This window comes from Trachurus japonicus, chromosome 18 (genome assembly GCF_045865225.1).
Source record: "Trachurus japonicus isolate A0001 chromosome 18, Traja_1.0".
NCBI lineage: Eukaryota > Metazoa > Chordata > Actinopteri > Carangiformes > Carangidae > Trachurus > Trachurus japonicus.
The window spans coordinates 31845456-31861903 of NC_140924.1; the positions used below are offsets into that span (position 1 = coordinate 31845456).

The following is a 16448-nucleotide window of genomic DNA, read 5'->3' on the forward strand; positions in this document are numbered from 1 at the left end:
ACAAGAGAAGAGAGTATTGCTCTTTTTGTCCGGGGATATACCCCATGAGGATGTTTGCCCAGACCAATCAGACTTTCATCAAACTCAATTCTATAGCAGCCAGAGTGAGGACTGAGGGACACTGCAGCCTGCCAGCTCCCTGCACATCCTCCATACTTTACCCGGCAGGCACCTCTTCCCCTACAGCTTTCGGAAAAAACAAAATGCCCCAATTACTGATGATTATCTCCGAGCATTTTGTGATAAGTTGGACTCGGGAAAGACAGGAGGAGTAAGTGTTGGCAACAAGGAGTGCTTCTTGGGGGTGACCTGGACCGTAATGATTCGGAAATGGTTCATAGGAGCTCGGCTGGGCAGGCAGCTGTTGCCAGTGCACTCTAGGTTTGTTTTTTTTTTCTTTTCACAGCAGTCTGTGTGGGCTGGACAGTCAAGTGCGTGACAACCAACAACAAAAACTGGTTTAAAATGAAACATTTTACTTCTATTCTTTCCCAAAAAACCTTGTATCGTCTCTGCTGGTCGATCACTCCAAAGCCAGGTCATCGAGGTCTTGACATGAGGCTCTCACATTTCAGCCAGCGTTTTCTAAAAGCTGCCAAACAACCGGGGGGAGCAGGCAAGAAAGCAATTCACCACAATGACCCTTGACCTCCGTGTCAACTATGTTTGGATGATTATTTACCTCGAAGCGCCGGCTGAGTAAGAACGTCTGATTCAACAAGGAAGTGGACTATTGTCGACTGAGAAAAATAAAAAAAAACATGTCTAGAGCAGTTGAAGTGTTTGCTGGTTTATTCCCCTACATTTTTCATCCTTTTTGTCTTTTATTGACTATTTTAAGCCAAGTTTCACACTCATTCAGGTCAGAGCAGCACATAGAACACGCTGGTATGAATGTCATCCAATTACGAATGGCTAATATTTCAAAGAATAACCAAACAACGATATGTCATCACTAACGCTCTGTTTCTACAGTATGTGAATGGTTGAGGACAGAGGTTAACTCAACAATAGTGGGCTCAATCCCTTGTGGTGGTATAACTTAACAATAATGTAACAGTCATTTTTAGAAAGCGCAATAATTATTCATTTATTGACTCTTTATTTGACTTTTATTTTGAAGTTCTTTCAGTTTCTCAGACAACAAGGTTAAAGTGCTAGACAAAAGATAAGACTTAGACCTCAGTGTTGCTCCCAATGATAGAATAGCATCTTGCAAACAAAACAAAACACACCAACAACATATTTCTGAGGGGTATTGCACAAAAGTAGAATAAAGAAATCCAGGATAACTGAGCAAGCGTGGCTTGACCTAGTCTGATCACAACTCAAGTTCCTTTCACAAATGAACAGTTGTGCACTTTGCCTTAATGATGAGCAGTGGATGTTGATTCATCACACAAATTCCTTATAATCTGAAGTACATAACAAGTACTAATACAAGTCTATACAGCAAAAGTGGCCAAAAGTGCAACAGGTGAAAATGAATTAAATATAAAAACATTAGCCTATGCAGTCTGCTGCTTCAATAAATTGCTGAACAATGTTCAGATGAGGTGTATAAATTATTTGGAAGGTGCCTGCTCACACTCACTCAATTTTATTCTTATTTTCTTACCTCAACCAATATTTAGGCCAATATATTTTGTAACATTTTATTAAAAAAAAAAACATCTATATGCTATTTTGCTCCATTGCTTTTTATGAGAAGCCAGTGGTCACTATATATCATAGATGGACACAGATTTGTAATTGTATAATTGAACATGGAATAACTGTATGAAACACGTTGATTTCTGATCAGAGTGACTGCTGACTTCACAGAGTAGTAACTTGACCAGGATAAATCTAACCTGCTTTTGAATGACCGACTTGAGGCTAAATTAAACCAGGATAACCAACATATCCCGGCTTAATCCCTTATCTAGGTTTTGTGCAATACCCATTGATTATTTGCTCATGTTTTCGTATTGGTATTTGCACATGCAGGGACATATCCAGGAGCAGGACATTTGGCACAATAACAGGCAGCCTAGGCTTCAATAAAAGGTGTTTTGACTGAACTGTCAGCTGTTAAGCTTCAATAACAAAAAGAAAAAGAAAAGGAAGAGCCTTGAAGAGTTCTCTCTTTTACCACAAATAATACTCACAGACAGGGACCTCATTAGCGTTTGGGAAATATATTTAAAGTGTTTTCATGTTGCAGTAAAATGATGTCATTGGGAGTAATGTAGAGTGAGACATCAATAAGGGAATGCAGGGTCTGGTTAAAAAACACTTGTCATGTTCAAGTAAGCAAAGAAGTCGATGCCTGTTCCTGTGTTAGTAGCTTTTCTAATGCACACACACACTTCCTTTCATTTATATCCATGAGTTGAACATTTAGTAGACACTGATGGACATGCAGAGTACGTGTGTGTACACACTTCTGTTCTAACCCTCCCTCCTCCTCCTCCTCTACCAGTCCCACTCTGCCTCTAATTGAACTGCAAGTGGAGTCCAGGTGGAAACCATTTGAATTCCCTGTGGTCGCGACCACTGTGGTTGCCTGTGACACAGCCATACCTCTCATTTCCAGACCATTTACAACATATTCTTGCCATCAGTAACACTCACGGCGCGGTCATTATGCCACCTTGACACACGGCCGTCGAAAAATTTGTGGTCAGAAACACTAACACAGACACGCAGGGCCAGATGGAAGGCAGAATTAACATTGTAATCAAGTCAGCACTGAGCGCACGCGGCATGATACATAATGTACGTGCTGAAAATGTGCATCGCATTTGCCTAGCCTGGGATGCTATGCAGTTCATGTTTTAAGATTTCATTATATTCTGTGCACTTGGCTCAGCATCAAATAATGATATTGAAATGCATGCGCCATTGGGATCAGTGTTATTGACATTGGAATTTGCTGTACCCCTGATTCAGAGGCTGAGCTGAAATGGCTGTTGTTATTTGTGTGCGTGCGTGCGCGTGTGTGTGTGTGCATCTGTGTGTGTGTGATTGTTTTCTCCATTCTCAAATCTGGCAGGGAATGAAGTGTCTATTGGAAAATTATGCAAATGCAGTTAGAGGGAATACAAAATGCAGGGAAATTGAGACCTGAAAACCGTCACGTTCAAATAAAAAGAAAATAAATGGAGGTGTTTTGTGAGCAGATGTCCTCCAAACGTGGCTCAATCAAGTTCAGGTTGTGAACAGTAATTAGACAGATGACTCGGCTTGGCTGTGTTTCATGTGTGGAAGGGTGTGTCCTGTATTTTGTTTCTTTGTTAGCTTCTGTAGCTCATAGTCTCAGGGTTTGCAGCTGTCCTCTGACCATATGCTGTCCACTTTGAGAACAGTAGGGTTGTATTAGATGGCCGGTCATACCATGTTGTTAGCCAATTAGACGGTCTACAGTTTTGATAACTGCTCTATCTGGCTACAATTCTTTAAGCTAGCTGGTATTTAGCAAACATATAGTTTTAGCATACAATTGATCCCATTTTAATGTTAAAGGGGAACTATGCAAGTCCTGTTGCTTTTTTGTTGTTTTGGTCATTTTTTTTTCTCTATGTAGCTCCCCCTACAGTTTTGGAGTGCATATTTTCACTGTCTTAAAAACTGACCACTCACCTTCCTCCCTCCCCCGTCGGCCATGTGCATTTGTTTTCAACGAACCCGACAAAAAGGCAATCAGTAGAGCACTGTCTACTGAGGTGGGTAACGTTAGCAAGATATTATGGATTACTGGGGCGTGTTTGTGTCGTTGTGTCGTAGTGCCGTAAAGCGGTCCATGCTTCCCACGAGACCAGATCTGGGACACCAGGGGCGCTGATCTTACATGATTGGTTTTCGGCCAAGAGTTAGGTGGAAGGCAGGGAGTCTCCATTCTCTCTGTAACAAGTCATTTAACCATCACAATTACTCCGAACATGTTTAATTAAGGAGCAAATCTTGCATAGTTACATGCATATTTGGCCTATAATATTTGGTAATTAGCATCAACTGTCATTTAAAGGGACAACGAGGAGTTTCTATTTGGTTATTAAAAAGTCTCACGTTAATGTGGATGAATCTACTTTACCCACACTTGTTAATGGGCCCATTTTCGATAAATATATCGTTTTCATCATTATCATCATCATTATTTTGTTATTATTAGTGGTGGTGGAAATGCTGGTCGAGCCAACCAGCGTTTCTTTACTTTCGGTTTCATGACGAGTCATGAGAATAACGCAGCCGAATCGCTGTTTATGGTCGGAACTACGATGGTATCTGATCGTCTTCGAACCTCTGACTTTAATTCTTGATGAATGAAAACATATGTCTGTCTTGCGCCAGTCAAAGAATTTCACGGTGCGCGGAGGCTCATAAATGTAGTATGAAAACGCTTTGCTTTTCCAAAACTCCTCGTTGTCCCTTTAACTTTCTCAGCCAAACACCAATGAATAATGAGGGCAAACTACAGTATTATGCAATCACCAAAGTTAAAGCATAAGTAAGCGATCCGGTCGATTTGGCTAATTTCTTGTCAGCCGATGGAGTTAGCAGTCCCCGCACTCATCCCTACGTCACCACATGCACGCGCATCCCTTGGCTGCACACACAGAGAGGACCGCCCCTTTATGCCGTTCTCTCTCCTCATTGGATAAAGGTTGTAGGATACAAGGAAAGTTTTCTCCTGGGCTTACAGCAGAGCAGAGTGACTGACAGACCCGTGTTTCAGACCAAACATTCTATATAAGTGATTGCTGTCGGAAGATATAACTATTTAAGACTTATATTAACACAAACATTCCGCTTACTTCTGCTTTAAGACAATCCTGTCATGGATCCATCCCATAATTGTTGAGATATTCCAATCTTCTCCTAACGTGGTTGAGAATTATGTTACAGCTGTGGCGCCGCAGATGAGGCCATGATGTTTCACCACATATCTAACACAGCTGTAACCCTGCCAATACCATCAACCTGCTCCCTTGAAAAACATGCCTGCCACCACAATGCATCAGCCATATATTGACGCTGCCGTCTGAAAGGAAATCCATACAGTGCATTTCATTTACCTTTAAGGTTGCAGTGTTTTGGATCTATAAGCTTCACCCTCTCTGTTTCTTATAGTATTCGTATTCTTGCAGTGAGCTGGGTGCAGGTTTGGTTTCTGGAAGCCGTGCCGCCTCGTATTAGATCGGATCCAAAACAAAAAAAAATCAGGCCTGACCACATGATGACTTGCAGCGTTAGTGGGCACAGCATGCCAATTGCTCCTGGTAGGTGATTAATGGCCAACAGGTGAGGTTGTCATGGTAACCTGCCCACCTGAGCCACTATAGCAACAGCATCTGAAATTAGGCTGTACGTTTGGGTTCGCTCCCACCACAATTCGTGACCTTTAAACGGCAGCTGATTTCCCTCCTTTCCCTCACATCTCCATCTCTTGTCTTTTCTTTTATGTTTTTGTGTTCATCCACAAACCCATTTAATCCATCCTTTCCAATCTCTCTCCATTTATCTCTTTGATTTCCCCCCTTTGCCTGTCCTCCCACTCTGCTATCCTCCATCCCTCAATCTTATGCATTCCTCCCTTCCCAATTCTTGATAGTCCATCCCTCTCTCTTCCCTGTCCTGCCTATTACCCTGCCTCTTCCTCTCTTTTCTTGCTTTGCCCGAGATCCATTTGTGCTGCATTAGGCAAGATATGCTGAGAGAAAAAGCGGGAGAGGATAAAAAAGAAGGAAGACGTGGAAAATGGATAGTGCATTAGAATGGAGAACTGTCTCAAGGCGGATTCGCCCTGCCCTTAAACGATGCATCTATCTGCATTTATTCACCCCACTGAACGTCCGCTCAGGCCTACGTGCATGTATTTCCCTCCCTCATGGGAATGTAACCCATTCCTATTGTACGCCTCTGTATGTGTTAAATATTTGTAATGGTAATTCGTATTATTTGTTTTGCAGCTAGGCTTTTTTTAGACATTGTGTGTACAAGTAATTTCCGCTAATGGATTGTGTTTCTATTGTCTTGTAGTTTGGAGGTGTTGTGTGTGTCAGGAGGGGCTGCTGCGCCTTTGTGTGCCTGGAAGGGAGGAGGGATGGTCCCATTATTTAACCCAAGCCATCAGTCACACTCAACAAGCCTATCATATAGAACCATTCAGAGACTGTGCAGGCTAAAGTTAGCACTATTATCTGCCTGTCACTGGCTAGCTGTGTTGGGGTCCCTTGTGGAAAACCAATTGTATGAGTGAATGCCTTGCTGCTCACGCTGTCAAGCTCCAGGGATGCACACAGTGCCTTAAAAGAGCACTCTCCATTTACCTTCAGTATTTCACACCTTTCAAGTCACATTAGAAAAGCATGATTTTGACTCTTCAGATGTGTTTAGAGTTAGAAAATTGACCGCTCAATCTTAAACCATCTGCCAAACCAAGTGGAAAAAAAATATTTTTTGAGTCTGGAAGGAAAGGATCATCTCGGTTTTAATCATCTCAGCTCATCTCCTAAGATTTCCGAATGAATGCTCTTCAATCAAACTGTATGCAGACAGTGTGCTTGATTAATATTCATTTTGTACGAGACACTTCATTTGCATGAACACACTTTCTGTCTCATAAAAACGAGCAGACCCTCCCCTTCTGGTGTGATAAGCATCTGGACATGAAACAGTTGAAAATCTGAGACATGGTACTTAACCCGGCAACACGATCCCACTTCATTACATAGTGTTACGTGGGAGGGCTTCAAGCAGGCGTGACTAGTAACATCATACTTAGTGTGCCCCAATCAGATAACACCGAGGATCAAGTTTCACTTTGTTGCGGCAGCATTGTGTGGAACACCTCTGGATTAATGAAAATCATCTTTGGTTTCCTCGGGTCAGGAAGTGACAGATGGGGAAGTGCCTCAGGTGGTGATGTGCATCAGCGTGATGACACTCTCACCAGTCATATTCAGCATTACAGCGAGGAGAGTGCTGCATGTGAGGGATTTCATAGCCATCGCTAAAGTGATTTAACATGAAAATGTTTAGGCACTGCTGGATGGGTGAGGTTACACACATCCAGATGTGTCTGTGCACGCAGGAGTCAAAACAATTTGTGTATTGATTGATTACATAATTAACACAAACATTCTCTATTGTTAGCTACTTTGGAATTGAAGCAATTCGATGACATCACCTCGGGCTTTTCAAAGCTGCGTAGGCAATTTTCACTATGCTCCAAATTTTATAGACTAAATAATTAACAGTTTCATTGAGAAAATAATCACAGGACTAATTGGTAATGATCTGCATTAGCTGCAACCAAACATATTGAGCAACAGACTCTAGGAGAACGATCTCTATTCATCGGGTCTTTCTGCCCATTATGTGTTATTTTAAAGTCATAATCAGTGTGTTTAGCATGGTTTGTGTAATTTGAGACAGGAGGTACGGTTCAGCACATGTTTAGTTTAGTTTAGTTTAGTTTAGTTTAGTTTAGTTTAGTTTAATAAGTTTATTTGTATCAGGGACAATGTACAAAATAACATTAGTCTCGAGATGAGAAGAGATGCCTTGTACCGGATTTAGCTTACTAGCTGTGCTATGTGATGTGAGGCAGTAGATTTGACACTTTTTATTTGTCTGTATCTTTAACATTCTGCTTGTTTGATGGCGTTAACAACAAATAGAATGCAAAAAAACCCCCAACAACTTTACAGTTGGTTGTGTTCATTTCCAATGGTTTCCCAATTGAATTTCCAGAAAATATACAGTATATTTGATAGATATTGTGTGCTGTTGCTTGGGATTTGGTGGTATAGGTGAAATATTTGAATCTGATGTAAGTCATCCCATAGCACTGAGATCTTCAACAGTTGCAGAAGGTGTTCTTCTGCAACTGTAATGCATGAATCAGATTTGTTTCCACTTGCAGAAGGTGTTCTGCAACTGGAAAAAATTCTGATTCATGCATTACATGTCACATATCAGTCATAACAGTCACAGAACTTCTCCTGAAGGCTTGTTCTTCTGCAACATCTTCATATCTGTGTTTCAGAAAGGATTTGGCTTCTCCTTCTCCAGTGAGAACAGGGTTCAGAAATTGCAATGGTGGGACCGTGACTCATATGTAAACTTGTAGTTGTGTATTTAAATATGAGGAGTATATGCAAACACCATGTAAAACAGTTGGCATACTGGATTGTACCTCTGGCAAGCTCACTTAGTATGAATAAGCAAAGCCAAACACTTTCTTTTGTAGCGTTTGACACTGAAATCTCGTCGTAACTGTGAGTGTCGGCGTCACCTTTGCAGAAAGGTGTTATAAATATTGCTACAAATAAATAATGAATGTGACAGACATTTTTTTTCATTGTTTTTTTTTTTTTTTTGTATTTTTACTCTGAATTACTCACAAGCCTCTTGACTGCAGCCTCAAATTTAGATCTGACTTAAATCTTCCATTAGTTTCCATTTCCCTCAACGCTCTTTGCCTCCCATTTGTCTCCCCCCACCAAATCGCATCACATCGCTTATCAACCACTGTTCTTACTGTCCATATCACCGGGCTCTCATTTTTTTGCTTTAACTAGATAGAAGAGTCAATTAATTAAAACTGTCAGGTTTCTTCTGGGCCCCCGTTTGGCGCACACATGATTACTTCTTAAATAACAAAAACAACAACATCACTGATTAGGAACAAAAAAAAAAGTTGCTGTGCAGGAAACGGCGAGGCAGTAATGAAGAAGTCTCCTTGATGTGGCGGAGAACAGACGCTGCCATCGCTGCTAGGCCCGCTAAATGTTGGCCAGCTTATCTAAGGGAGTTATCCTAAATCCCCCTCAGAACAAGTACCCTTGAAACGTCAGCACCATAATGTATCATAAGGCTCCTTCTGGAATACAAGACGAGTTGGCAATGCCGGACTGCCGCTCTGTTTTCTTCTTTTTTCCCCTCCTCTTTTTTTTTTTCCTTCTCTTCATTGAACTGGGTCCAAGCCCTTCTCATAAATATGTATTTATGATGTGTTCTCTCGGTAGTTGATAACAGTTCCTGTACCTAAGCCCACACTTTTTTTTTTTTTCTCAGAGCAAATGAACAACTGTGATAGTGAAGTGTTTTTTTTTTTTTTCATTTCATGTGATAATTTCCAAGTCACACCTGTGTAAGTAGTTGAAGCAGTCGCTGCTTTATCTGCCGTGCATAAAGTGTGACACAGAGACACACACACACACACACAAGCATGTACGTGCGTGCTCGCTGTCTCCTGCTGCTCTCTGCAAACTTACAAATAAAACCACATGTCAACAATCACACCAGACAAATCAGTGATAGTTTGCCATGTTTGATCATATCATATATTTTTATCATGGCGCTCTGCCTCAGCCTCCTCTTCACTCTGAGTCTGTAGCCCCGCCACCAATTTAGAAAATGTCCCGTCGTATAAACTTCAGGTCCAATTTGCCGCATGGACAGTGTATTTAAATGTGATTATTTTGGGAGTAATGTATTTTTTTGTCAAGGGAGTCACAGTATCTGATTTGATGTCATATTTAATTTAGCTCTCCAGCAGCTGTCAGGGCGTTATATTAAAAGCACTGTTTACTCACAAGATCAAACGCACACTTTCACATCGCTATTTTAAAGTATTTAAAGTCCTGCCATGATATATATCTATATATATGTGTACGCAAGGAATAAAGTCAGCAATACAGGACATCTGGTTCCGGCTCCCGTTTTGTTCAGATGCAGATTCTGCTGATGAGCACACTGACTTTTAACCTTTTAATATTGCCCAAATGGTCTGTGTATGCACAGACAGATACTCTGGTAAACCCATTAATATCTGCAACAACAACAACGAAAAAAAAAAAAAAAAATCTGATTACTTTAATCTAGGATTTTTTCATTTGGGATTAAGAGCTAGATTATGATGGGGAATGTCAGCATGCACTGACACAGGGAGGGGGAAAAAAACTCCATACAGGGATGGACTGTCTGATAAAAGGCTGAAATTGTAGTGTTGGTATAAATTGAGATTTTGATGTCAGCCTCTCAGAGTGGTTCGTCCTTTGATGCGGCGCTCAAGTTTTGACCTTTTGTGACCAGGTTTTTTTTTTTTCTGGCGTCCTGGAATGGAATTAACTCCCTGCAATATCAAATGCAGTATGGAATGCCTAATGTGCATGGATAATGACTGTGTAGGGGATCGTAGGCAGCGTTGTGTTGTGTTGTGGCTCTTTGGCTTGTGTCATTTTGCAGAGATTATACGTCTGCAGCAGATCATGGCTGATAGTGGATAATAGGAGGGTTCGGATGGTCTAATCATCAAAGCTGACTTAACCTTAATATCATGATATGGGTTTGATGGGGATAATCTTGAAAATCTCATCAGAATTTAGATTATGAAATCTTTTATCCCCCCCCACCCCCACCCGTCTAACAATGTTTTCTATGTTAATGCTTACCTTATGGGATGTGGAGTTGCAAATTTTCACGCATCATTTTTTTGAGTGTTCCACACATCCAGAGTGTTAATTTCACAGCAGTCACAAGGCAACACCATGTAGATCACATTTGATGTTTTCCGCTCCTTTTATGTTAACTAGCAATAGCTTTGCGATGACTTCATTCAGTGTCAGAGGTTCACTGACGACGGGGTCGGGCGGGGGATGGGGGGGATGGGGGCGCCGGCTCATTCATCCATCCATCTCTGGGCGGTTTGTGCGGTCTGCGGGCACAGTAGTCGTTTTCTTAGCCTTGTGCAAATACATTAACAGGTGTAAGGACTCAAACTGTGACGTTATGGCACATGCCCACAGGAAAGGGAAAACACCGCCGCGTTTCTTATGTCGGTTACCATCAGGCCTCGCAAGAAAACACACAAAAGTCTGGAGCGAATATGCATGTGCAATGACACACACACATACAGTACATACACACATGCTAGTCTACCAAAGCCCAGAGCAGTGCGTGCTTCGTCGCTCACTCCTTGTCTCTCTGTGGGGGTGATTTGTTGTTAAGGTGGGGGAGTTAACACTTCATTGAGCAAACAACAACAGAATATCCAAAAATATTTATTTTTTGCGGTCTGCACACTCTTTTGTGTTTGCTTGATCACACCCGGTATGACTTCGAGCTGGCTGGAGATTGAGCAACTCGCACCGTGTCACTTGATGACAACTTGAAACCCACAGAGCCATAAGGACTGTGCATGAGCATGATAAAGCCACGGTGCATCCATCTGTTGTGTCTCTTACTGGAAATGTCACACTTTTATTGTTGCTGTAAAACAATCATTCACTAAGTAGAAGTTCTACAGAGACCCTCGGCCTTGTTGGTAAATTCCTCTAAGCTAACATGTCTTTTTTTTTATTTTTTCATGACAGATTTTGGAAGGCATCTGGCACCAGTGCAACAGGACTTGTGGTCTTGTGGGAAGAAGAGCGGCGCAGTGGAGGGAGCCGTGCCATAAAGGAAAGCACCCAATCGGGGCATTTGCCACTAAAAAGACTGAGCACTGAACTCAACTGGGACCTTCAGCGGGGGGCGGTAAGAGGAGGAGGCCATGTGGACCGCACGCCTGCTAGTCCTCGCCAGCCTCTTCGCACCAGCCGCTCTGGGTGAGTCTGGGGCTCATCAGAGTAACAGTGCCTTGTGTGTCTGTGCAGATCCTGCAGATGTGGGCATGAAAACATAAACCTAGGGCTTTTGTTGACTGGCATGGTTCTGAAGCCGTATCAGAATTTCATCCATCTGTTATTTAAGTGCCAGATTCTGTCAGCCAACTGCGATAAAAGACTCTGACTTTATGTCTCTCGTTTTCACCGTCCTATCTATCTCCACTCACTAATTAGTCCTTTTTTTTACAGCCTAAAGTCTGTGAAACTTTTTTCTACTCTACTCTTTTTTTCTTTTTTCTTTTTTTTACTGTTTCTTTCTCTGATTTTCTGTCTATTTTTAGATCTGTCCCTCTTTCTGCTGGCTCCGTCTCTTGATCTCCTGGCAATTGGAAATGAACTGAAATTACTTTCAAAGAACCATTTACACTGCTTTGGCTTTGTGACATATGTTTAGGGTAGTGAAAATTGGAGGAGGCGGGGGGAAAAAAGACTTTATCATTTAACGCATCAGAATCTTAAGATTAATTTGCAAGGTCTTTTTTTTCCAACGCCTTGGAAACTGCTTTTTTTGTTTGCAGCGTTTCCCTTTGGCCTTCTGTGAATTGTTCTTGAGGCAAAGTAAATGAAGTCATTTAAATTAAGATTAAAAGAAGTCAGTGGTGGTGGTTGCCTGCTTTGTGAGTGTGTGGAAGTGTGTGTGTGTGTTGATGGGGCGGTTGGTCACAATCAGTAAAGGTTTAGATGTAAGGAATGTTGGGAGCGGGGCAATGGCCCATAAAAATGCTAATTTGGAATGGCTAAAACCATTAATGGGAGATTTGAAGCTAATTGAATTGTTTTTGTGCTGTGATATCTGTGGGAAGGCAGTAGTGGTGGTTGGGTTCGTCATCCGCTGCGAATGAAAGCACATTTCTCTGGCATTGTTAGTTGTGTTATTGCTCACTTGGAAGAGGTCAGTGGGCAGCTATGTCAGGCATATCTCCTTATAGAGCGCTACAGACAGGGCCTTACGAGGCAGCTGAGGCTGCATTTTTAAAGTGATATTAAAGTCAGAATGTGTCCAATGACTGTGTGAATGCTGCTAATTTCATTGGTCCAATGTCGTGTGGTCAGGCAATAAATAGACATTGTCACACAGGCAGTTAACCAGCTGGACACCAACATGGTTAGCCATTGTTCTCAGTTATCTGTAATTGAACACACACACACACACACACACACACACACACACACACTGACTCTGTCTTAGCTATGTTGTGTTGTGATATATGACGTTTTAAGTGTGAGCTTTGAAACTAAAGGGTCATTCAGGTCATTTGTCCTCGCCACAAAAAACCCCATAAAAGGGAGAGCTAGCACTACAGTAGGCCTACTTGTTTCAATAATACAGGATTCATACACTTTGTGTTTGAGAGCTGTTGGTGACACGAATATGAAGTAACTTTCAATGGGAATCAGTGCTAATGTTGGAAAGCTAAGCTAACTAGCTTCCACTTCCCTCGTGGAGTCCAGCTAGCCTAGCATGCTAGCTCCCCCTCAGGAAGAAAAAAAACTAAATATCACGGCCCCTTCAGTTCTACAGGACTGTGTGATGTGTTCAAATTTCAGTCCACTGACTTCCCAAACAGCTGTCAACCTTTTAAACACTGACCGGCCATATTGATCCCTCAAAATAACTTTTCTTCCAACTCAACAATTTATCGGCAAGAGATTTGCCACACTAAAAATAAAAATCAAACAAACAAAAACAAAATGCTTCTCGCTGCCTTTACTTTGAGTTTTGAATCATTTCTTATTTCTATTCTGGTTGTGCCTCTTATAATCTCAAGATAGTTTTTTTAAAGATTCCTTTAAATAGCATAATGTTGAAACAATCACATTCTAGTGAGTACAGTTTAGTGACATAGTAACATTCAACTATTTTCTGTATCCAACATCAAGTTCAAGGCTCATGTGAGGCCCCACACACACTGTTACGAGGGACGCACACAGGAAAGCGGATCAACGCACAGCATTGTCTGTGTGTGGTCAGCGCAATTGGTCTTTATTGTTTTAACCTTTTGACCTTGTGTTTGATCAGCAAGTGCAGCCGACAACAGAGTGCGTCAATCACACAGCATGCAATCATCTCTGGACCGACCCACGCAAATCTGTTGTGTGTGTGTCTGTGTGTGTGTGTGTTTGTCGTCTCGCCTTTTTAAAAAGCTTACACAGCCTTCTAACCAAAACATTTGGAACAAAAAGCATTTAAGCATGTCCTGGGATTAGAGCGATGTATTTTGAGGCTCCGTTGGCTGGACAAACATTAGCTGTGGTCTGAAAAGCAGCCATAGCCAATTAGAAAGTGTCATGAGGGGATGGATGTGAAGTACGTGGTTTAGGGAAGATGTATGTCTGAGAAATGCGTCTGAAACGTGTCCGTCTTAGACACCCGGTGACAGTTTATTTAAAGGACGCAAGCTGTGTTTCTGCATGTTCTAGCCCATTTACCACAAATGTAATATCCACATTAGCGCTGTGTTACTTTTTCCACTTTACTGTCGACATTTTCATCCATGGACTTCTGGATTCTGTATTTTCCTTCTGCCTTCCAGACTGCCATTGATTTGAGTTTATGTCAGTGTGGTATGAAAAGGGAGGAACAAAAACATTCATCAATCTTCAAAAATTTGTTGGAAACATGTGGGAAATGTCCATCATCTGCATGCATGATTTGTCATAAATGGGCTGAAACATGCAAAAACACCTGCACAACCCTTTAAATCAATCATTCCGCTTCGTTACTCCAACCCTCAATAATCAATCACTCATTGATCCCGAAGGAAGAGGTGACATCAAACTGACAAAGCAGCTAGTTGCTATGTTTTTTTTAATGGTGTAACTAATGCGCTAAAGGAATCGGGGTGAGCATTTCGGGCCTGTTTGAACAGCAGATTAAGTGGTTGACACCACAAGTAAATAATTTGGCAGCTTTATTAAGAAAAAGCAATCACCCAGCCATGGTGCTATAAGCAGACACAGCCAGATGTTTCCAGTGAATTGTTCTCCAGCTGTGGAAGCTTTACTGGGAATATTCACCACAATGTCATTGTGCATGTTTCTCCCTGAGAGTGTTGGAAATGTGTACTCCAGGGGATGCTGGCCTACTTTGGGATCTGTAGTCCCTTTTGTCTATCTACAGTCAGGCATGGGCATGTACACACACACACACACACACACACACACACACACACACACACACACACATGTGCATGGATGAATGGAGTCAAACACAGGCACTAGCTCTGTTTCTGTTGACATACATGCCGAGTCTCACATGTTATAATCACAACATACATGCAGAAAAATGCACACAGGCGCACATACCGTGTCAGCTGAGAGCCTGGCCGTTGAGGCCGCACGTCGCGCCGCCCTTTCTTGTCTTTATTTGTATGTCAGCGCGCACCCAGCAGTCTGACACTTTGCACTTGCGTGACGAAAATGAGGAATATTTCTGGACAAGCATCACAGTGGCGAGATAAAAGAAGGAAGAAAAAAAAAAGAAAGTCAATGAGAGGACGCAGCTCAGGGAGCGATGGGGATGTGTGGCTGTGTGGGTGGTGGACTTACGTCTCCTTTATTTGTATGTGTGTGTGCTTATGGACTTGCATGTAATTTCAGTTTTTGTGTGGACTAGAAAGCCTTGTTGGATTAATAAAAAGTTCCATCACAGATGCTGTCACTGGGTCGAAAAATAAGTAAAAGGCATCCTTGTCATTGTTTTTGGTAACGGTGAATAACAATGGAAAAGCAATGCTCCGAACACTCTGGCCATGCCTGAGCAGCACATTAATCATGCGTCTCTGTGCATGTAAAATGCTCCAGGAAGGATTTTTATATTCATTCCACTTAATACCACCCCATGGAATCAGAGACAGAGCTTCTATAATGGATGACGACTGGCGGACCAATCCGAGATGCGAAAGCGTGAAGTCTGACGCATATTTTTCATGGTCAGATACCGGTGCATACATCAAGCCTGGAAGCAGATATTGTCCTGCCAGGGGGTGGGGGTAGGGGGGTAACGTAATGAGCGATGGATGAGACAGTCAGGCAGATGTGTACCAGACGCATCTGTTCAACATATGTGTGTGTTTGTGGGTTGCTGCGGCTCTGAGAACAATACCAGGTAAATAGCGATACTGCAAAAAAAATACAAAGGGAACTATGAAAGAAGACAAAAGCATCCATGTTGTTTTATCTTCACCTTCCTCTACCTCGTATATTCTCTTGAGCAGCTTACGCAAAGTTTGAATCCGAGCCAGCGTTGCACCTTGCAAACACCCTCTGTGGCTCACATCGGGGCGTCGGCGCCAATATGCTAAGGTTAGCTGTATCAAACCAAACAAGAGCATTAAACTCCGTCAGTCTCATTGTTCCCGTAGCCGATCCACTTAATTAATCTCCTTGTGCCAGGGCACTGACTCCATCCGCCAAGGCATCCCTGGATTTGCCTAATTTGCTTAATTAATTAAACAAATGATTTATTTGAGCTCATATTTCAAAGCGGGAGAGAAAGTTCTTTGTAGAGCCCGCTGAGGCTTGTAGTGCGTTTGTCGAGATGCCTCTTGAAGCATTGAAAGCAAGCGAGCTCCGGATGCGGATGGATGTCAATCATTTGCTCGCGGCAGCAGAATGTACAGACAGATACAGCACTTCAATGAGAGTGAATTCTATACGCGTTGGTATGCGACATTAAATCAAGCAAATAACCTTCTGTGTGTTATTGAGGGGAAGTAAAGGAGCGACTGCAGCTACATTGTTTCGCTTGAGTGAAAATCAACAGAAACACGGTTTAATGGCTGTTGGGTT

General features: G+C 42.1%; 1 protein-coding gene across 10 annotated transcripts in view; it reads left to right on the plus strand.

Moving 5' to 3' along the window:
* Positions 1–16448, plus strand: part of LOC146969645 (adhesion G protein-coupled receptor L3) — a 208633-nt gene that overhangs the window by 24040 nt on the left and 168145 nt on the right. For all 10 annotated transcript variants that reach the window (XM_085760140.1, XM_085760145.1, XM_085760146.1 and 7 more), the window contains exon 2: positions 11364–11597. In XM_085760140.1, coding sequence (XP_085616266.1) covers positions 11543–11597 — 55 coding nt within the window. In that variant the 5' untranslated portion in view covers positions 11364–11542. The remainder of the gene's footprint in view (positions 1–11363; positions 11598–16448) is intronic.